At 34.5% G+C, this 21,009-nt stretch overlaps 3 protein-coding genes and 1 long non-coding RNA gene across 7 annotated transcripts in view; 2 read left to right on the top strand and 2 right to left on the bottom strand.

Moving 5' to 3' along the window:
* Positions 1 to 19: 19 nt before the first annotated feature.
* LOC138186835 (uncharacterized) lies at positions 20 to 13,420 on the top strand. 2 transcript variants are annotated; one of them, XM_069127080.1, is made up of 10 exons: positions 20 to 580; positions 4,445 to 4,757; positions 5,150 to 5,327; positions 8,294 to 8,978; positions 9,940 to 10,196; positions 10,663 to 10,838; positions 11,087 to 11,318; positions 11,457 to 11,637; positions 11,736 to 11,946; positions 12,198 to 13,420. In XM_069127080.1, exons 1-10 carry the CDS (start codon positions 454 to 456, stop codon positions 12,478 to 12,480), a joined length of 2,643 nt encoding a protein of 880 aa, XP_068983181.1. In that variant the 5' UTR covers positions 20 to 453; the 3' UTR covers positions 12,481 to 13,420. The 2 variants fall into 2 exon arrangements, with proteins under 2 accessions (XP_068983181.1, XP_068983180.1); XM_069127079.1 differs by having other exon boundaries at positions 11,715 to 11,946.
* LOC138186839 (uncharacterized) lies at positions 2,032 to 4,581 on the bottom strand. Of its 2 annotated transcripts, XR_011175007.1 has the most exons (4): positions 4,440 to 4,581; positions 3,550 to 4,344; positions 3,176 to 3,487; positions 2,032 to 2,540 (listed from the first exon to the last, which is right to left on the bottom strand). It is a non-coding gene; the product is annotated as an uncharacterized LOC138186839 (long non-coding RNA). The 2 variants fall into 2 exon arrangements; XR_011175006.1 differs by having other exon boundaries at positions 2,032 to 3,487.
* A 91-nt stretch (positions 13,421 to 13,511) lies between the features above and the next one.
* On the bottom strand, positions 13,512 to 15,481 carry HemK1 (HemK methyltransferase 1). Its single transcript, XM_069127087.1, has 5 exons — positions 14,982 to 15,481; positions 14,559 to 14,647; positions 14,285 to 14,498; positions 13,907 to 14,160; positions 13,512 to 13,808 (listed from the first exon to the last, which is right to left on the bottom strand). The coding sequence occupies exons 1-5, from the start codon at positions 15,231 to 15,233 to the stop codon at positions 13,565 to 13,567; spliced, it is 1,053 nt and encodes a 350-aa protein (XP_068983188.1). The 5' UTR covers positions 15,234 to 15,481; the 3' UTR covers positions 13,512 to 13,564.
* Positions 15,482 to 15,855: 374 nt separating this feature from the next.
* The window catches only part of LOC138186829 (unconventional myosin-XVIIIa), a 65,205-nt gene continuing 60,051 nt past the window's right edge, over positions 15,856 to 21,009 (top strand). Inside the window, exon 1 of one of the 2 annotated variants that reach the window (XM_069127053.1) lies at positions 15,856 to 17,638. In XM_069127053.1, the coding sequence (XP_068983154.1) occupies positions 17,504 to 17,638 (135 nt within the window). In that variant the 5' untranslated portion in view covers positions 15,856 to 17,503. Of the gene's footprint in view, positions 17,639 to 19,080; positions 19,108 to 21,009 lie in introns of those variants that run through there. The other variant, XM_069127054.1, reaches the window with a different exon arrangement.

The following is a 21,009-nucleotide window of genomic DNA, read 5'->3' as shown; positions in this document are numbered from 1 at the left end:
ATTATTGAACATAAAATATTTCCAATTCTATTCGTAAATGTCTGTCAACTATGTTTCAATCGAAATATGTCATAACTACAAATATTATATCATTCATGGTGTTTAGAACAAACTATGAACTTAGAAGCTTAACTTAAACAGCGCTAATTTATAAATTTACAATATTTCAAATATTATGTTTGCACCTCTGAATTCTAACTTGGTAGATACGGATATTTGTAGAGTATATATATATTTATCGAAGTCTTAAAAAGAAATAAAAGAAGTTGAAATCTTTGCACGGTATTAATGAAAATAACATAGAAGCAAAGAATAAAATATCCTTGCGCATGTTTGAAAATCACGCCGGCGCAGTGAACGGAGTACTCGAGTTCATTCGGATTGGCTGAACGGTTCAGTAGACTTGTGGACAACGTCTCACCCCTTTTAGTATAGCCGAGTGCATCCGGCGCGATGTTGTTGTGTGGTGTTTTGTGTACTGCATTGTCAGTTTCCTTCGGTGCGATCGTACAAATTCTAATATTTCTTCTGCAAAACTCGAATATCTCGAAAGTGCAAGCTTCCCTTCCACCGGGAGCTGGTTAGTTTTTATTCCAGAGATACTATAGATTGAAAATATTCGATATCAAGGTTTTGTTGCGTTATACTGACTGATACAATAGGGTCTATGTATATGATAAGGATAATTATGATTAAAATATACTAGGAAGTTCAAATTAATTAGAAAGTTCAAGTTTGTTTTCTTTTAACTTATTTGATAATACGATTCATTTATTCTATTAAAACATTTTTTACATTCTGTTTAATTTTGTCGCTCGTTCATGTATTTTTCCTTACTTGTCTAGTTTATATACGAATATTTAAATAGTCGAACAAAAAATTGCAAGATTATTTGAATTTTAAGAACAAGATTTATCTACTTCGAGAGACAAGATACTCTTACTAAACATTTGTTCCACTCGTCTATACGCGTATCGATTCTCGTTCAATCGTTTCTTCGCTGGCGCGCTTTTTTTGAAAACGAGTACGTTTATGGTAATGAGTTTATCTCTCGAAGAAAGCTTACAATTCGTATATCATAGAATCCAAGCTTTCGTGACCATGTATATTATCGCAATGCATGTGTTTCGTGGATTGCACGAGTGTCCAGTCACTGGAAATCGTGTCACTGAATAATCTAGGTGACAGAATCTCGAAGACGTATTACGATATGTAATTCAGCGGTCAGCTGTGAATGTTCGTCAACTAATCGATATTATTATCGACACCATGTTTTCCGCACCGGGAATCCCGGTATATACATACATACAATATACATACGCACATGTGGATAGCATCAAGTTCTACGTAAGTACTATACAATTCGCTGACATACGGAGCATTTAACACTGGTTTGAATCACGCTTCCCCCGAACATTCCCACGCAACCAGAACTATCTGTTGGATCCGAATAATGTTGAACTTGAATGCCAAAGACCTTTGGCTAATTACGTCAGATCGCTTTATAAGACGATATTTCGACGTAATGTAAATATGCAAACTGTGTTCCATTTAAAATAGAACTTGATACAGGAATGCGGTAAATAACACATAAACATCTCTAAATTTGGCATTAACTTAATATATAGCAGAAATAAATTGATGTAAATAATATTTATCTTACGAGCAGAACATCGATTCATATGTTATGTGATTTATATTGTCATATGTATATACTTTTAGTCGTATATCTTTTTTCAGTATTTTTATCTTTATACAAATATTTAATTTATTAAGTAGTAATAAATATAGTAAAATAATTCGGGCTCGTTGTTTATGATTCAAGTATATGAAAAATATAGTATTTAAAACTCTAAATTATTTGTTATTTTATTTCAAACCATTAATCAAAGTGACATATTACTAGAAAATAATTTATTTCATTTTGATATACACCTTTTTAACCTGACATTAATGGTACCTATACTGAAAGCGTACATATTTACATTTTTAAGTTGTAAGGTCGGAAATAAAATGAAAACCACGTTTTATTTACAACATACATTTATTAACAGAAAAACATGAAACACAAGGAAATTTAACTAATAATGGTACATCAGTGATATATCATGAAAATAAACATAAACTTCAAAACATAATCTTCCATTTAAATTCGCTTCCTGAATTCTCACTCGTAATACCGATTAATTGTTAAGATAAAAATAATTAATCAAAGTGATTGGTTATTTCGAAACACATATGACATCAAGTACATAGCGGTAACATGGTATCAAATCATTTCGTTTAAGTTAAAAATGGCTCAACGAATATCCACGAGCTATTAATTAAAGCAAAACATTCTGTTCAGGATAATGAGCCGATTAGAGAACGTAATTGAAGCTCTCGCAATGAAGTTCGGTGTATTGCTCGATAAATTGGAGTTGGATAACAGGTGAGAGTATAACTAGATACGTGACCAGCAATAATTCGTAACAGTGCGCATCGGAAGGGGTTGTAAACGCATGGTCTCTAGAGGAATCGAACTGGTAAAGCCTGGAAGACTAATCAGAATCAATTTACATTATTTTCACCATAGGAACTCGGTTCCCTATCGATTTAACACTACCACCACTGGCTAAAAATATTCAAGGTGTACATAGCAAATCTTTACATTACGCGATGCATGAAAAGTTTGTATAAGCGAGAAGTCACTATTTGCTAAAATACATAAAAACGAAGTTTGCGTTGAAAATTCTATATAAATACGTTAGGTTTAGACATAGACGGCTTGATCGAGGAAATATGACGAATGTATTAGAAAAGGAAAGGATTTTTTTATATTCACACTGTACGACAGAAAGTAAAATAAAAAGAATCACGTTTAAACAAGCAGTTTGTTATTTCTTGCGCTTTATAATTTTGTCAAAGGTTCTTTCTAACGCGTTATTATATTTTACCTTCTATTCTTGGAAACAGTAATGTATCGTCTGTTTTTTAATTAATACATAAGCTTGAAACGATTTCACTGATTATAGAATTTTCCAACTTGAAATTATTTTAACGCACCGTGAGGGTAACGATACTTTGTCTGCTTATAATTCATTTTGAAGTTTTATTCATCATATGCATAATTCGTGAGTGAAATATGCTAAAGTAAGTATTAGCCAATTTCAAGTAAAATTGAATACATAGGTACTTACCTATTCATTGAACAAAGTTCCAATAAAAGAGAATTCAATGACCTCATGCATATTAACGAGCAATTTATAGTCACGCAGTAGCATGACAAACTTTTTGACAGATTTTCTCCTTCTACAGGAAGTTTTTAACTAGTATGTACTCTAATTGGTTACTTCATAGTTTTTGAAGTCGTTAAAATAGTTCCCTACACTTTTTAGCGTGCCTCGCACATGAGAAATTAATCCATCACGATCAATATTAATTCAACAATCGGGATCACTTGTTGTCTCGATAATATCAAGCCAATTTTGTCGTTTCATAAAAATGTCTAATAATTTTTAATTATGTAAATCGAATAATTATTAATACTGTATATATATGTATGTGTACCTGTTTAATGTTGGATGTTTAGGACCAAGTTGGTCTATTCGTTATATTAATGTCACATTGTCTCGTAAACGATTCGCATGACTAAAGGTCATTACCCTTGTCGACGATAAGTTCCTATGAAAGTGAAGCTTTCACGCACCACCGCTTCACGTTTGTCTGTTCCTCCTCTTTCATAGCAATGCGGAAATAAATATCATGTAATTTGAAATTACATAACGTCAAAAGAATATTTTACTCGCGAGATATCCTGAACTGTAACATTTCATTGAAATTTTCAAATAATTATTTTGTATCATTTTGCGTATATTAATTTTACGCTTGTTTTTTTTTAAATAAAATTGATATTAACAGCTGTAAACGTAAGCAAGGCGATTATTTATATAAAATTATGTTATAATATTTAATTCTTGATAGATTTTATTTTGGATGCTTTAGCAAAATGTTTTACGAGAATATACTTGTCAACGAATAACAGTTACAATTCCAACGATATTTAAAACAATATCACGCAGCGATTAACCTATATCCTGTATATTAAAAAGAAAAAGGGTATTTGTTCTACTTTTGTAATCAACGCAATTAATTTCATAAGACAAACCTCGTTTATACATTATCACGTTTATACGATGCAATAAAGACGGTTATCGTTGCATTAAGACATAAATTTGAATCGATTACTCGTCTTAATCAAACTGAATACTCGAAAATATTTATTCTTCGTACTACTACGTATCGTGAAATATGATATACAATTTCTTGTTCGACTTAATATCGCCGTAATCTATCCTCAGTTTGCTAAGTAATAAATCAAATAAATATCATTAAAACGCGCCTTTCACTTCCATCCTTATTAATCGAAGCGTATAATTTACGAGTAAAATGTTTGTTACCTCAGAGGATGAAATTATTCTGATCGAGCATCTGCCAGGACGTCGAGTACATCTGCAAGACTTCTTTTGGTCAGATGCCAAGGATGCCCCACCATGGGTAGACGCTAATCAAGGGCTGACGTTTTACGAAACCAGAACAGTTCATCATACCGTAACATTGTACTCGCCGGCAGAAGACAAAGATAATCATAAACCATTTCCCGATCACGCTGAACCTAACGAACCAAAATGTACTACTTGCATCGAACCAACACCTAGATTGGACGACGACACGGACCAAAATATCGGTGTCCTTATCGGAGAAGATCCTGGTCCAAGGTATGTATTTATTTGTTATTTTCCAGATTACGAGTATTTATGCGTCTTGTGCACGAATATTTTCACACTTGATGCCATCCGATCAAAATATAAATATTTTTATTACACTTCCAACGGTATGTTAGAAGAATGTTTCTCTGCTCTTAATTATCGTGTTTCTTGTCATAACCGGGACTAAGTGTTTCGGTAAATTGAAACTGAATATATATGCGTTAATCAGATTCCGTGTTTATTTCTAAGAAATAACTGGCACTACAAAAACCTTTATAAACTGCAAAAACGTGACTGGAAACACACGTTTCAATTAACCTAACATCACAACATTGCACAGGCGATCGTAACACTTTACGCAGAATAATTGAAATATTCTTTTTTCGTTCTCCACGATTTAGATACTGGTTGCTAACAGTTCTTCGGGCAGGTGAAGCCATACCGCCAAAAATCGAATTGAAACTAGCCCGATTGTATAAGACTGCGTTTTCAAGGCAGCAGCATCGTCATCTTGGACTTTCACAGACGAACACACGATTTCGAAGAATTACAAGAGGGCACGCGCTTCTTAGAAACAAGGTACGCTTGCTGAATCAACGTACAATGGAAACACATACGTGCCACCATTATGTATTACATATTAAAAATATTCCAAAAAATGAACAAACCTAACTGTCCAATTTGGCAGACGCAATCATAAACGTTCATAGATATATCCTCTAAATTCATTAAAATATTATCACCATATAGCGATGATAAGGTGAAATTAATCGCTATTACACTCTTCGTCGTACATTGTCTCGCTCCTTATCTAACAGGAGCTGAGATACCTCCACGCACATTCTATTCTCCGCTCCTGTTACTTTCTCGCGATTCGACTCCGATAGATGGCAACACTGTTATACGTATATCTATCCTTGCCACGTAATATCGCGCTCCATGTTTATTATCGATGATTAAAGAAGGTCGGAACTGCGGGAAAGTAGCAGGAATATAGAATGTGCGAGGAGGTATCTCAGCTACTGTTAGACAAGGAGAGTTGTATTGTGCAACAAGGACGGACATACGTGACGTCACAGACAAAGAAAGCTATATTACGCGAAAAGGACAGAAGTACTTATCCCTTCAGTTTCACGATTATTCGTTAATTACGCTTTTCCCTGATAAAATTCGTGAATTTTCAGGATCGTACTATAAAGGCAGAACCTCTGGCAAGATTCACACACCGATTTCGACCGGAATTTTCCTTTAATTAAATAGATACAGGTCTGCGATTTTCCATAAATATTAACCTTTTGCTGCATTAATTCGCTCTCTAAGAAAATGCAGAAGATTCCATAGATCCTGTACTAAATTCTTCGTGCGTAGAAGTTCATAAATCAATTAGGCGTGGCGAAAATTTGCGGCGTGGCCCTGGGTGACGAGGGGATGCCGTGGATAATCGTTAAAAACTGAATAATTAGGCACAAATTCTGGTCGAAATCGGCACAAAACCGTTTTCAGAGATCCCCTCTATATTCTTCGATTCTAAAAGTGCAGGATTTTGTAGCAGAAACGGAGCAATTATCGAAAATTTGATGAATTAGAAAGAGACGTATGTCTGTCCTTGTCGCACAGTAGTGCGCTCCTTGTCTACGATCGATGCTGCTATCCATCGAAACCGGCTGGAATTGCAGAAAAGTAACAGGAATATAGAATATGCGAGGAGGTATTTCAACTCCTGTTAGATAAGAAGAGCTATATTGTGCGACAAAGACAGACACACGTGACGTCACAGACAAGGAGAGCTATATTGCGCGACAAGGACAGACATACTTCTCACTCTAATTTCACGATTATTCCTTCATTACTCTTCTCCCTGGTAAAAGTGATGAACTTTCAGGATCGCGAGACAAAGGTGGAACCTCTGGCAAGATTTACACGCCAATTTCAATCGGAATTCACCTTTAATTAATTAGTTATGGACATTTATCGTAGCTAATGTCGCGGCTAGCCCGGTACTGGTCTGCGACTTTTTACAAATACCAACTTTACGCCATATTAATCAGCTGTCTAAGAAATTGTAGAAGCTTCCTTAGATCCTGTGGTAAATTCTTCGTGCATAAAAGTTCATGAATTAATTACGCGTGACGAAAATTATGCGAAAATTTGCGGCGTGGCCCCTGGCTGACGAGGGGACGCCGTGGATAATCGTTAAAAACTGAATAATTAGGTAGAAATTCTGGTCGAAATCGGTGCAAAACCGTTCTCAGAGATCCCCTCTATATTCTTCGAGTCTAAAAGTGCAGGATTTTGTACCAGAAACAGAGCAATTAATGAAAATTCGATGAATTAGAGAGAGAAGTATGTCTGTCCTTGTCGCACAGTAGTGCGCTCCTTGTTTATGGATAAGCCATGCCCTGTCATCTGTGTGTGGAAGCTGGAACATAAAGTTATAGTGTGTTAGAATAGATGGCAGTCGATGGTTGTTCGCAGACAAGAAACGAACTAGTGTTTTAGAAGGACAGATATATATTCTCGTCGCAGGCAAAGGGGATTGAAAAATTAGTTCCGCTTTCCATCGCTACGCGGTGATAGTATCGCTGTCCCTAAAAATCTAACAGATGATAAGAGTTATTAAGATAATGTAAATTGAGATGAAGTGTTCTTAGTAGAAAATAACATTTTCGTAGAAGTAAGTAACATAAAGTATACTTCACTAAGGCTATGGATTTAAACCAAAGTTATCTATAGTATGTAGATAATTTGTAGCTTATGTATGAATGTAACTATGGACCTATCTTAAGATTCAGTGTAATGTAAAAAGTCGAACAAATTTTCTTTATTAAGAAAGGCTAATTAAGAGAATTCATCTGTGAACTTTTAGGTTTGCGTCTACCGGATTATATCGTCAACTTTCTTCCTACGTTTCTGTCAGCCTACAAACTGTAAATATAAAGATTTAAAAATGTTGCGGGATAGATTGAAGCACTCGTATGAATAGTATTTAATTGTTCGGAAACTACGTTCGAAATATGAATCGTAATTTCTCGTGCACGTAGTTAAAGGCGTAAACCTCGAAAAAAAGTATACACGTACAATGCAAATTAATTGCGTGAAGGTGAGAAACTTTTATTTTTTAATTTCAAAAGGAAAGAATTGTCTCTGTAATTACGGAATATTCGTTAATTACTCTTGCTTTTAAATCATAATTTTAGAATCTTGGAATAAAGAATGGATTCCACACAACATTCACATACATAGTTTTCAAGATGAATCTGTGTTTAATGAATTGCTTGTTAACAATTATTTCATAAAATTGGCACCATTAATATACATGAGTTTTTATTAATACGGAACTTTTAAATGATTTCGATTTACAGTCCGTGCAATCATAGAAGCTTCCTTAAACCCCGAGCATTCCATAAAGTACACCTTCATATTTCTACAGTAACAGTAAATAAATTTATCAGAGTTACCTTTAAAGGTTTATATATATTTTTTTAAATACAAGGTAACATGGCAAACATACAGTTGCAATAAATATTTTTCAAACGTTGTTCCAGCCAGAGGTCGCTAGTCAGGGAGAAATGCCGCGAAATTCCACGATCTCATCGCCTAAACTAAGGATTCCAGGGAATTCAGAGTCTCAGATCTCTACAATGCCAAACCAAATAAAACTACTTCAAGTATCCAGCTTTAAAAATACTCTTGTCCCAACGACGACAAGCGTGAACGATGTTGGGAATCGCAATGAGCAAATTCAAATGGACGATTTTCAATTAAAAATCACAAAATCCAGCCTCGTCAAAGAGAAAATATCGTACGACAAAGATGTATCTGCAACTACGTCGTTAGACTTTAATGAAAATACGACAGACTATCCTGGTCAACGATCATTGCAGTATGATCTATCTTTTAATTCGTCTTCTAATCTTTTTAATAATCTTCATGATCGTACAGACAATCGTGCTACGTCAAGGGAAGAAATATTAAACGATGGCGGTTCAGACAGCACAAATACAAGCAAATATTCCGAGTTACGTTTATTGGATCATTCTGGCGACGAGGCTGTTCAAGTTAGAATGCAAAATACAAGTGTAACGGACAGTGGGGCTACGAAGTTGATTTATTCGGTTCACCTAGGAGGGAAACCTGTACCCGCAGAAACAGCTGCCAGGGATATGGCTCTTTTGTCACCTCAAGAGGTTGCATTGGAACTTGGCGCGCCAGTTCTTATTCAAAGCGAACGTAAGTACTTGTAGTTCTTACTTATAGTAGTATAGTATATTATTATTTTCCATTAAGAAGTAAGATATCTTAGCACCGCTTTTTCATAATTAGGTGTGCGAATGAATGATGCGAATTTTCCAGTGAGATTCCAAGTCTATTTAAAAAGAAGGTACAGCAGGTGGCTCGATCAGAACATTTGCCATCGCTTTCTATGATTTTAAGAGACGATTCACGTGGTCGGATCGCGTCGAGTCAGGTCAAAATCGCTTGCAGGTAATTCAACGAGAGTATTCGCAGTTGGTGGTTCGGTCAAGTCGAATGAAAATCTCTTGACCGGAGCCTGACTCGACGTGATCTGACCGTATCGTTATCGCTAGTCTGAATCAAACTAGAGCCATCTATGAATTCTTTCATTAAATTCTGAATGGCAAATCATGAATTCTCTCATGGAAAAATGCTGCGTTTCTAGACAAGAACCAATCGCCGAGTCATTTTTGTATCTCATCCGCTAATTGAAAGTGAGTATCGGATAAGACGTGTTACGTCGATCAGAACAGGTAATAATCCTAGGGAGTAACGTCTGGCGAATATGACAACATGAACAACTTGCGATAATCTTCTTTAAATAGACTTTGAGTTCCACTGACAAATTTGGATTATTCGTTTGTACGTCTAGATTGCAGGTGTATTTATTAATATGTAATCTAAATAAAATTTATCTTCTTTTTTTAATTAAAATGGGTACGAATATTAATATCTACAGGCATAATGATTAACTTTTAATATATAAAAAGAACACTTAATATATATCTTACCAATAGCCAATATTTTAATATATATATCTAGCCAATATATTAATATATATATCTAGCCAATATATTAATATATTACATTCCTTGTTTTAAGTAGTACTGATTTATAAGCATTTTGAGTTTCAATCATTTTTCCTAAAGTCACTTTGCATTTTTTATGTACATAGCGTACTTGAAAGAAACACGACCATTGGCTCTTTCGAGGAAAAGAGATGCATGGCTATTAATCGGTGCAGCAAGCGCTGGTTTTATTTTGTTAGCATTGGTTGTCACGGGATTAGTTCTCGCAGCAAAAAGGAAACGAGCACACAGCGCTGTAGCTGCACCGCCGAGTCATCATGTGTTAAGAAAGAAACAAGAATATATCCAAGCAGCTGCTGGTCTTGATAATAATGCTTGTTCGACATCCGAAATGGAAATTAAGGTATGTGAGAAATTAGAATAGCAGCATAGGAAACGTGAAATAATATTATCTAAAGTAACGTGATTGACTGTTAAAAATTAAAAAAATATAGCGATTAATGGACTGTGAATTTTCATATGCATTTGTGCTAAATTTAAAAGTGCAAAGGTGTAAAGAGATTTAAAGTACTCGTGTAATATTTAGCGTATAGGATAAATATCTATTTAGATTCTCACTTTAAGCACGCAAGCTATGGCTACTAATTTTTTTAATAGTTTGCGTGACATTGAACACAAGTATAAATGAAACAATCCGGAATAGTAAGAACATTGTCCTATAATCAAGCCAAATGACTAGCTGCAATTATAGGGACAGACTGTTGCATTTATTCGACTATTAACTTGGAGCAAATATTCAACCTTCGTTTACTCTGATTTATTGCGAAGCAACTCTATCGATCTACTGCACATCCTATCCTTTTTCGCAGACTGACGGTACCAGTCAGAGACAGACTCCTGGAAGTTTATCGAGGACTCCGGTGTCTCTCGAAACCCCAGACAGTCTCGAGGCAGGAATTCATCAAGTTTCGAGCGACAACGACGAAGAACAGAAAAGTAAAGCGCTAGAACCGAGACCGTGGGAATACTCTTCGAAAAGAACCAGGTACATCCAAGTGTTAATTGCAAGATAATACAAAATTCATTTGATAAAATTTCTTAGTTTGTTTTCAAGCTTAACTGAAGTCCCATCTTCGTATTTTCAAATTTCTAATAATGTTGAACCATATCTTGAGATGTAATTCTTTTCTTTTAAAGCTTTTAATTATATTCAATCTTATCTTTCTATTTTGATACTTCTGTAAATCTGTAAAAAGTATAACGCGATATTTAATTGTTATCGTTCAATTATAGAATAGCACATGGAAGAATGTCACGAACAAACGCTGTTGACACGCCTCGAACATCTGATTCAATGGATGTCATTGTCGATCATCTAGAAACATTAGATTCTTTGGAAAAAGATTACACGAGGCAAGAAGAAGCCACTGCTTCACCGCATTCTTACCTTTCTATGCCATCCTGTAAGCCATTCCCCAGCATGAAAAGTGTTGAACCACTTTCTAGAGTACTCGAACCAGTTATGGTGAGCAAACTTTAATCTTGCAATAAAAGTTGTAACGAAAACATGACATAAAATTATTCCAACGAAAATATATTAAATATTTAATACTTTACACGTATTTCTCACAGATTTTATGTGTTTTATATTTGTTTTATTTAGGTCAAACATCTAGACATAGACTCTCCAGAACTGGTAAGGCGAGAAAACGATCGTTTGGGTCTTTATACGGGTGATGGTGTGAATGATAAATTTTTTGCGCGAACTTCGAGTGCTGTCAAAGACCCTGGAGTTATAGGACCAATAGTATGGAATCTTCGGCGACAAAACTTGTCTGCAGAAGGTATCCCTTTCAGCCCATTTATTCTAGTATTTTCCGGATTAAATTTTCCTATTACGTAATTTGAACTGTGATTTAAGACAATGGTACATCCGGAACAGATGTTGATCCAACTTATGCAATGCCATCCGGTCCTGTGGGGAAAGCAAGGAGAAGACTTCACGAACTCCTGGAAGATTCTTTCAGTCTCTTTGGAAGTAGAGATGCAAAATCAGAAGCACAATTATGCGCCACAAGACCAACTTCAGCAGCACGTGCACCGGATGTTCTCACAATATTTTCCGAAACTAAAGGAAGAATCACTCATGCTAGGTATTTTTATTTAGAGATTGTAATTGAGAAGCATTCTGAAAAAAGCTTTGCTAAATTAAGAGTCTATATTATAATTATTAATTAAAACATAGTTAGTGTTAAAAGTCAGAGATAAAACTTCTCACGTAATTTACTCTCATTTTACTCATTTTGGATCTTGTTGGCCCATTTTCTAGAAAGCTTATCGATTACTTGTTTAGTATATTCTGTTTAAAATTCATGTTAATGTCTATATTTAATTTCGTCTTTAGTCCTATATCTTCACCATTAGCGGAAATGCAGGTTCGACCTCGTACGTCGTTACCGGTGAAATCCAACGACGGTGATATTGCAGAAAATGGACATTTCCAACCACCGCGATCTCGCAGTGGTTGGGGTTCCAGACCACTAAGTGCTGGTCCCTTTCATAGGCCTAACTTGCCAGATGTTGATACGAGGCGTATACTTGTCGACAGTCAACTTCCACCGGAAGATCCAGCAGTACCATTAATAGCTTCGATTAAAAGAGAACTTGAAAAGTTTTCTCCGCAATAAAATAAATAATCGAAGGGGTAACAACATTAAGCAATAACAAGTATTAAAAACTAAAGTACAATTGAGTTAGTTCAAAGATTGATGAACGTGCAAACTCCAATTATACTTCCTACACTGATTCTACAGAGATTGATATTATTGAGGATATTCTAATGAAGAATTAATAGAAAGAAATTTTCTTGAGACTGTTATTTATAAGTGCAACCAACTACTGCTAATTGACAATTGCTAGTACAATATTAATTTCCAGCAGTTTCAATCTCTAAGAAATTAATATTACAATGGCTCTGTTGAGCTGACTAACCGAGTTAACAATTACCAAAGAAAAAACAATATTTATAAGATGGATAAAAGACATGAAAATCAGTATTTGAAATTACATTTATAACAATTGTAAATATTTAACAAATTTTTATACGTACGTATTCACTGAATTCATTCACATCAATTCATTCATGCAAGTAATATTTTCTTGAAAGACTGGCGAAAGTAAAAAATTATTATAAAATATCTATTTACACATTGTACACATATTGATGCTATTATAGTTATTATCAATTTATCGTTAACGAAATGAAATGCTGCTGTTTTCATGAAGATAATTAGAAAGGAAATGACTTTTTAAAATAGTTTTTTTATATATTTTTGTTATATTTTTGTTTGTACAGATAGCAAAGTTAAAAGAACCAAAAAGACACTGTTACGATATTCACTATCAAATTATTTATTTTTTAACTAATACGCTTATTGTATCTTTCGTTTCTCGTTGTATATATCACAAATTATTGTAAGTTAGCTAATTTTAATGCATGATCATTTGACATAAAGCGACCATTTCTTACTAAAAACTTTAGAAATTTTTAATTTTAAGAAAGTACGACTTTATAATTAATTCCATCCAGTATAAAGATATTTTTAATCCAAGTATACTCTAATAATGTATCAGAAAGCAAATAAATTATTGATATTTTTAATTATGTACATATACATATATTAATTAATTCTATAAACATATATGAAGAAACATGTAATGTATTTTATTTTGATTTATTTATTCGAAAAAATATTTGTACATTAAACCCTTTTACGAGATTTTCACTATCTCAACAAATCGATCATTGTTACAAAAATCTTTGTATGTATGTGCGTACTGAAGTTTAAGAACGGAATATTTGTTTGTAAAAAAGCGTATGTATTCAGGATGACTTGTATCAACTTCTAAAAGCAAACGTCCTCCCGGCTTTAAAGCTGTGGCAGCGTATTTTAGTAAAGGTTTAATGACTTTTAAGCCATCGTCTCCTCCATCAAGTGCCGTTAGATCTTCGTAACTGAAGAATACAATTTATATTATAAATATTATATATATATGTGAAAAAATATTAATTTATAATGTTTAAAATGCTTTTCTGACTTGATATTTATTTACATTTTAATTTCTGGAGTTAATGTAGGTATCTGTTTGGTCGGCACATAAGGAGGATTACTAACTATTACATCGAAAATTTTCGAATTAAAATCGAGATCTTTGGTTTCACTTAATGCGTTCGATATTTCTATCGATCCATCGTCTTTCAGGGCTGCATGCACAACTGCAACTCGATCTTTTAAATTTAACCTATCTCGATTTTCTTTTGTTAATTCGCACGCGTCTGGATTTGAATCGATCGCTATACAATTAACCTAGAAAAATTGGTCTAGTTTTACATATGAATCCTATTTGCAATAGTTGTCAGAGAAAATGATTTCCAATAAAAGTAAGTAAATATATGCAAGATAGATAGCAATTGACTGATATAATAGTTACTGTTTTATCAGCATGAGCGATCGCAAGAGATATGGCTCCAGAACCACATCCAACTTCTAAGATTTCTTGTTTTTTATTTTCAGAAGAATGTAATGCTTTTAAAGCATAATGAACTAACATTTCAGTTTCTGGTCGTGGAATGAAAACTGGCGGAACTAATTTTAAAGTAATGTCTTGGAAGTCCCATTCTCCTATTATGTATTGAACCGGCATTCTGTAAAGATTCGATTTTAGCCAAAGAATGATGAACAACAATTCTGTGAAAACTTTTTACCGAGATAATCGGCATTCGCACAACGAATCCAGTGTATCGCGCTGGTCCGACGTAAGTCTTTTACTTCGCGCGTTCACAACATCTAATATCTGAAAATAAATTTTCGCTGAAATCCTATTTTTAAATATCGAATTTAATTACAAAGCAAATTTTATCGTTTTCGTAAGATTAAATAAAGATTGTATAAAAACAACTTATGTGTATGTATTTGCTTATATATTTCTTAAATATTATTTTACTTCGTACTCATATATACTCTATTTACAGGAGTAAAGATTATAACAAGATTTAACGAAAGAAAATATGTTTAAAACAATGAATATCAGTTGATGATTGTTTTAGTGGTTGGTGCTGGTCATCATGAAAATACGAGAAAGAAGAATTTAAATTGTACGAGCATTGAATGCTTGGTAATGGTAATACCTTGCTAGTGCCTATAACGTGTGCAACGATGTGTTCGATCGATTCTACGGGTTCCGGAATACCTTCGTTCTCAAACCGGTCGCTCCATTGTTCAATAATTTCACCAACAGTAGGACATTGTACGTTCGTTGTGCACAAACTTCGCGTTGGTCGACTAAACGTGATACTTTTACCTTTACTACACTGTATACATGTTCCGGCACTTACAACACTGAAGAAAGCACGAGCACTCGAAAGACATCGAAGCAACATTATGTTTCATATAAAATAAGTTGTCGTCACCATCAAACTGTGTTCCTAACCAACAATTATCTCACGAGATATACGAAATATCAAAATATTCTCCATTCATTAAACTCACGATTACCAGGCACGAATCACAATTCGTTATTCGTTCAATCCTGCTATGTGCTGCCAGCTGTTGAGAAATATATTTAATTACATTTTCTCGCAATACAACGTCGATTGAGCAGAGAAAGGATTGACATTGAAGAAGCAATGAGATATTTATGGGGCAGGTAAATCACTATATCAACATATAATTGTAAATGCTTACAATTACACAATACGTACATGAATACGAAAACTCATTAAACATGTGAATGAGATACACGGATTTCATAAACGATACAAGGCAAAATGTGTGTTGCATGTCTGGAAAACCTATTTTGTTGAAATCGTTGTTATTTCGTAATATTGACCAATTAAATGGTTAATATCACACATGTCAGTCTTTTTTAATTCATAAGAAAAATTCGTCTTGCGTTCAGTCGATAACGTATCATCGATTAGGGGCGCATGCGCAGAATTGTATAACGGAAAGAAGGGTGCGGGCCTATAGGCCATGATTCGGTTTAGGACGCCAGCAGTCGCCACTGGTCCAACTCGCAACTTGCGACTCAGTCTGCCATGACAGTCGTCGGTGTCACACGAGTGCGCCGTTCAACTTCCGTCTATTATTGACTGTGTCTTTCTGACAAAGGGGACGATCCAATGGGCTAGGCTGTTATACGCTCCGACGGACACGTGTACCATCGTTTTCGAGTGACTATCGTATCGAACGGTTTGGATCTGGAGAATTATACGAATTGCACGCGTCTTTGGCCTAGTGAATGGCGGCGGGTGGTGTGGTGGCGGTGTTGTGACGTGTGTCTCGTGCTGCGTTGACTGTCAGTTTCGTCGCGTATCGAAAATCGCGTCGGTTCTGGATCTCGTGTGACATCATCGATCGTTGTTTACGATTCGCTCGATTGTATCGCAAACAACTAACCGATACACACGCCGCCCTGTCGCAACGCTTAACATTCCTCTCTATGATTGTGCGGCATTTGTTTACGAGCAGAAGCTTTCCGTCGCTTAAAGAGCGTGAGAGTAAGGTGTGGTGAAAAATGACATGTAGATTCTCGCTGCTCTTTCGCTCTTGCTTCTCTTTCTCCTTTCCAACCTTCCCCCCTTCCTCTTTGTTCTAGGCACGCGTATTCCTATCCTTCCCTTCCGCCTTCACCCGACGGTATACCGGCGACTCGAAAGCCTCGCGAAGGTAAAAGTTCGCTGTCACGCGCGATTGTCACGATATTGTTTTCACACGGAACGATGCTTTCCGGTGATGAAATAACGGAGAAAGGAATTAATACAATCAGCCCAAGAATAAACTATCGAAGTGTATAAAAGTTGTGTTTTCGATCAATCGTCTTGCATCATATACGAAAGAACACTTTCAATTAGCTTTAACCAAGAAGAAGAGAGTGAGAGAGAGAGAGCCATTCTTCTGTTCATAAAGAAACAACGTAAGAAATAAAGCAAGAGGAAGAATCTTGTAAAAAAAAAATACAGTTTTGGAATATCTTGCTTGGATTAAATGCCGGAAACGACCGGCCATGAAGAAACAGTTTGCTCTGGTAGGTTCACGCCCCTTTACGCGTCACGTCTCACCGTACCGTCAATCATCGACTGAAAATCTATCGATGTATTCGGTGTTTCGTGATCCGTGTCGCGTGAAAACCTAGTACTTAAAAATTTATCGAGTGATGCGCGAGTGTGCTTCGTGTCTATCGGTACCGTTTCGATGTGGGAATAGATCGAAGCGTGGTGAAGAAAACGTGCCTCGTATTGTATCGTAAAATAACGGGGCATCGAAAGTGACGTATCGTTTACTCGGAATTCGTTCGTGACAGGGAATTTCCTGTTACCGATTTGCGCTCGCTTGGCGCGTACGCAACGTTGCGCGAGCGTGCACGCCCCTCCTCCCCTTCTTTCTCGTCGTCTTCAGAGTGCGATCGTGTATAGCCGTCGTAGGTCGTAGGGGAGTGATTCCGTCGGTTGTTTAGTGTTTGCACATAAGCGGCGGTGTGACCGGGCACACATAGTCGTTTCGATGGACAGTGTCGCGTTATGCGCGCGGGCCGAACCGAAATACGCGACACGGCGTGAAACTGTGCACGCGCCAGCTATCAATAGAGAAGAGATATCCTGTGTTATCTCTTTCTCACATTCGACTCAAGATCCGTGCTGTGAATGAGAAGATGTTTAACTTTATGAAGAAGGCTGCGGAGAAGGACGACAAGGAGAAGCGGAAGCGAGAGAAGAAGGAACGAAAAGATGTCAAGAAACGAGATCGCAGTAGTATGTCCGCTGAGGAATTGCTACGTTTGGATGAAGTACGTCTTTTTTTTTGTTTGTTTATTTTTGTAAATTAACCTAGTTGAAACAGTAGGTTGAAGATATTAGATATATGAATGATTAACACATAGTGTTAGTTTATTTTTAGTATAGTATTCTTCTCTTTTGGTACATGAAATATGCGTAATATTATCTTGTTAAGATTTATCTCGTTCGTTCGATAAAAATTTGTCGAGATACGTCCATGCTGAATATGTTGAATGTTGACCTTTACGCGTTCTTTTCGTTGTACTTATCTACAAAGTGGATATAGTGCGCAGATAAATCCTACGATTTGTCGAGTTTGAGTCGTTGTCGATAATCTTCATCTTTTATCTATGAGTTCTGTTTTTTTGGGAGGTTCGAACACCTTTAAAGAAGTTTGTAGGGTAGCGTTTGAAGAGTGGTATGTGTTCACCATAGTAACAGCATACCACAGATATTCCGTCATACGCTTTAGAGGAATTTTCCGGCTTTATTTCTTTTCTGTTCAATGTGTATATTTGAACCTTGGTATTTAATACATTTTTCTAATTTTTTGTTTATCATGATGTCAGTATGAAAGATTATAAATGCAAATAAGTAGCTGCATTAGTCGCGTTTTACTGATTGGTTAATTTATGAAACGTAACTATATACATTCTTTAAAATTTACACGTGTATTAAAAGTAGGCCATTTTTTATATACATTTTGTGTGTTGTTGTAATCTTTACAATTGATAACAATTTAAAATTCGCTGATTACATTCTTTTGTTTATTGAGATAAGACGTTTCATAACAATTTGTGTGAAAAAGATTGTAATTCTTTAACGGATAACGTATTACATGTTAAGTAATAAGAAACAGGGTTTATACGTAGAATGATTCCATAGTAAAGTATATAGAATGTATTAAAATAAATTTTGCTTGAAATAGTGCATAGTAGCAATTTTATATGAGAAAAGTAGAAAAAATACTTGTTTCGTTGTTTTTGTAGAATTTAATGAAATAAAAATTGCTTGTATAATAAAAATTTTAAGATTTAATTAATCTTATATTCTAAATAAAATTCTCCATTGTTCCTGATATTTATTTTATATTAAACTAAAGTTGATATCATACTGACCTCGTGCAATGTAACTTCGAGATAATTCAAGGTCATTCAGTAGTATGTGAGAGATATATGTATTGGTAAGAACAGAAAATTCTTCGAATATTCGATACATTGTAACGTCGGGTTGTTTTTTTTTAGAAACATAAATAAAAAATTAGATTGCTACTTTGAGAATACATTAACGCATGTAAATATTCCAAATTTTTCATCGTTACGATATTTTTTACACAAAATGTATAATTTCGTACAAGGTACAAAATATGTAGTTACGCTTTTAAATTATAATTAAGGTGACTTTCATATAATATAATTAAAGTGTGTTGAATCATTTTTTAAATTTAACAACACATCAGCTTAAGGATATGGTGATTTGTGTAAGTATTTTTTGTTCCTTTCCTTATAAATCATTTAATAAACGAGGAATTCATATTATCTGCATCCTGCTCTATTTTTCGTAAAAATTGGAAAATATTAATTTTTATTTGTACTTCGTAAAATAAAATTTTCTCATCTTTCTTGCCTCCATATAAATGTTGAAACCTTTTCATTATTTTATATTAATTTCAAATTGTATCATTATAATCATAATAGTCGTACATATCATTACAGTGTTTATGGAAACAATTTCGTATAACACATATTATAATATGCTCAGAAAAATTGTCTATGTTAAGTGTTCGAATACTTTCCCGAATCACTGTACGTAATTCGTTGATTCAATAGTATTTATCCGCATTTCTCTAGTTTGATCGCAGAATATCGTATTTAATATATAGACGTAATAATAATAAAAAAAAAAAAAACTAACAGTCTGCCCACTGTTTCGTTCATCCAATTAAAAAATAGTCAGCGTATCCGAGAGATGTTTAATGCAAAGTGAAGCGAACGATGTAGAGCGTTAGAACGTAACGTGGCTATTTAAGATTTATTTCTATAAATTCTTATATCAGTTTCTCTCTCGAACTTTCTGTGACCGTATATTACGTTTTTATAACCTTAATCATTCCTCATGCCCGTCCGTTTTATTTAGAAACATATTTGCCGTTGTGCACGATGATAAATGTCATGAAAAATTCTCTGATGCATTGGAAGTAATTTGTTTGTCGTGGACGTATAGTAGTAGTACCGTATGTACCTTGTAATTAGAGAGGAAATGCGGATGCATTATCAGCAGGTAATGGAACTCAAGTGAAAGTGTTATATCATTAAGTCTTGTTCAATTCTCAGTCGGTGATTATTAAGATATCAAGATCTCAACATTTGTGCTAAGGCATATAGAATTGCAGTTCTAAATATATAATTATGTATTAGGTTATCATTATTATGTACTTTTGTGTATTATGTACCCTAGAAAATAGTCTTTTATTCAGAGTACGGATAGAACTGTAACTTATTTGCAGTTAGCATAATTCAGGTAGGATGTTAAAGCGTGCAATGTTCTTGCAGTTTATTTCTGCCAATGATGTATTATTAGTTTTTCGTTTAGTTTTCAGAGACTTAAAAAAAACAGCAGTTTCATTCAATCATCGATTTGTTTCGAAGATAATTGAATTACAGCCCAGCGCTGTATTTAATTAGAGATCTTTTCGAATTACGAAATCGAGGGCACTTTCATAGTTACTTAATTACACTTGAATTTGTAATTGTTCCGACATCGGTCATTGCTCCCTCTCTACGTATGTCTGTTACACGTAGTTTCATCCTATCGTATATCTTGGCGCTAATTTTTCTCGGAACGTACACGATTACTTTTGTTGTAAAATAGCAATAGTGGAAAATAGTCGATAGAAAAATATAAAAATATTTTCAAATATTAAATCATTTATTACTTGAATCATGAACATATATTATTAGTTTTTTAATTAAATAGAGCACACGTAGAAAAATAATTTTCCATTCATGGAATTTTATTCATTAACATTTAAAGTTTATACTCAAACGTTGAAGCTATAATTAGTTTTTTACCCTATTCTCACACAACTCTGCAATTTATCTTTTCCTGTTTTAGTATCTAATCTCGGATATCAGGCGATTATTTTCTCTCCCTTAAATTCTTTATCGATGAAACATGTTTAGAAAATTTGTATTTCCAACAATTATTTATCGACCAATCTCCTTAGTATTTTTTTTTATTGATTGACAAATATCGTGTCATAAAGTTCATTAAAAGATAGAGTCGTGAATGGAAAGTATCGTAGTAAACTTGTTATGCATTATTAACTTGAAGTGCATTTATACGTCATTTTCGCATACTGTTATGCAAGGATACTTGATAC

This window comes from Bombus flavifrons, chromosome 14, assembly GCF_040668555.2.
Source record: "Bombus flavifrons isolate JBK064 chromosome 14, iyBomFlav1_principal, whole genome shotgun sequence".
Classification (NCBI taxonomy): Eukaryota; Metazoa; Arthropoda; class Insecta; order Hymenoptera; family Apidae; genus Bombus; species Bombus flavifrons.
This window is presented reverse-complemented; position numbering and strand designations above follow the sequence as displayed.

Bases quoted from the DNA above. Each gene is read 5' to 3' on its own strand.
- LOC138186835 (XM_069127079.1), top strand. From the start codon at position 454: ATGTTGTTGTGTGGTGTTTTGTGTACTGCATTGTCAGTTTCCTTCGGT. The intron at 4,758-5,149 runs GTATGTATTTAT...TCCACGATTTAG, and splicing joins GGAGAAGATCCTGGTCCAAG to ATACTGGTTGCTAACAGTTC. The intron at 10,197-10,662 runs GTATGTGAGAAA...CCTTTTTCGCAG, and splicing joins CATCCGAAATGGAAATTAAG to ACTGACGGTACCAGTCAGAG.
- HemK1 (XM_069127087.1), bottom strand. From the start codon at position 15,233: ATGTTGCTTCGATGTCTTTCGAGTGCTCGTGCTTTCTTCAGTGTTGTA. The intron at 14,648-14,981 runs GTATTACCATTA...ATTTATTTTCAG, and splicing joins ACGTTATAGGCACTAGCAAG to ATATTAGATGTTGTGAACGC. The intron at 13,809-13,906 runs GTAAATAAATAT...TGTATTCTTCAG, and splicing joins TTAACTCCAGAAATTAAAAT to TTACGAAGATCTAACGGCAC.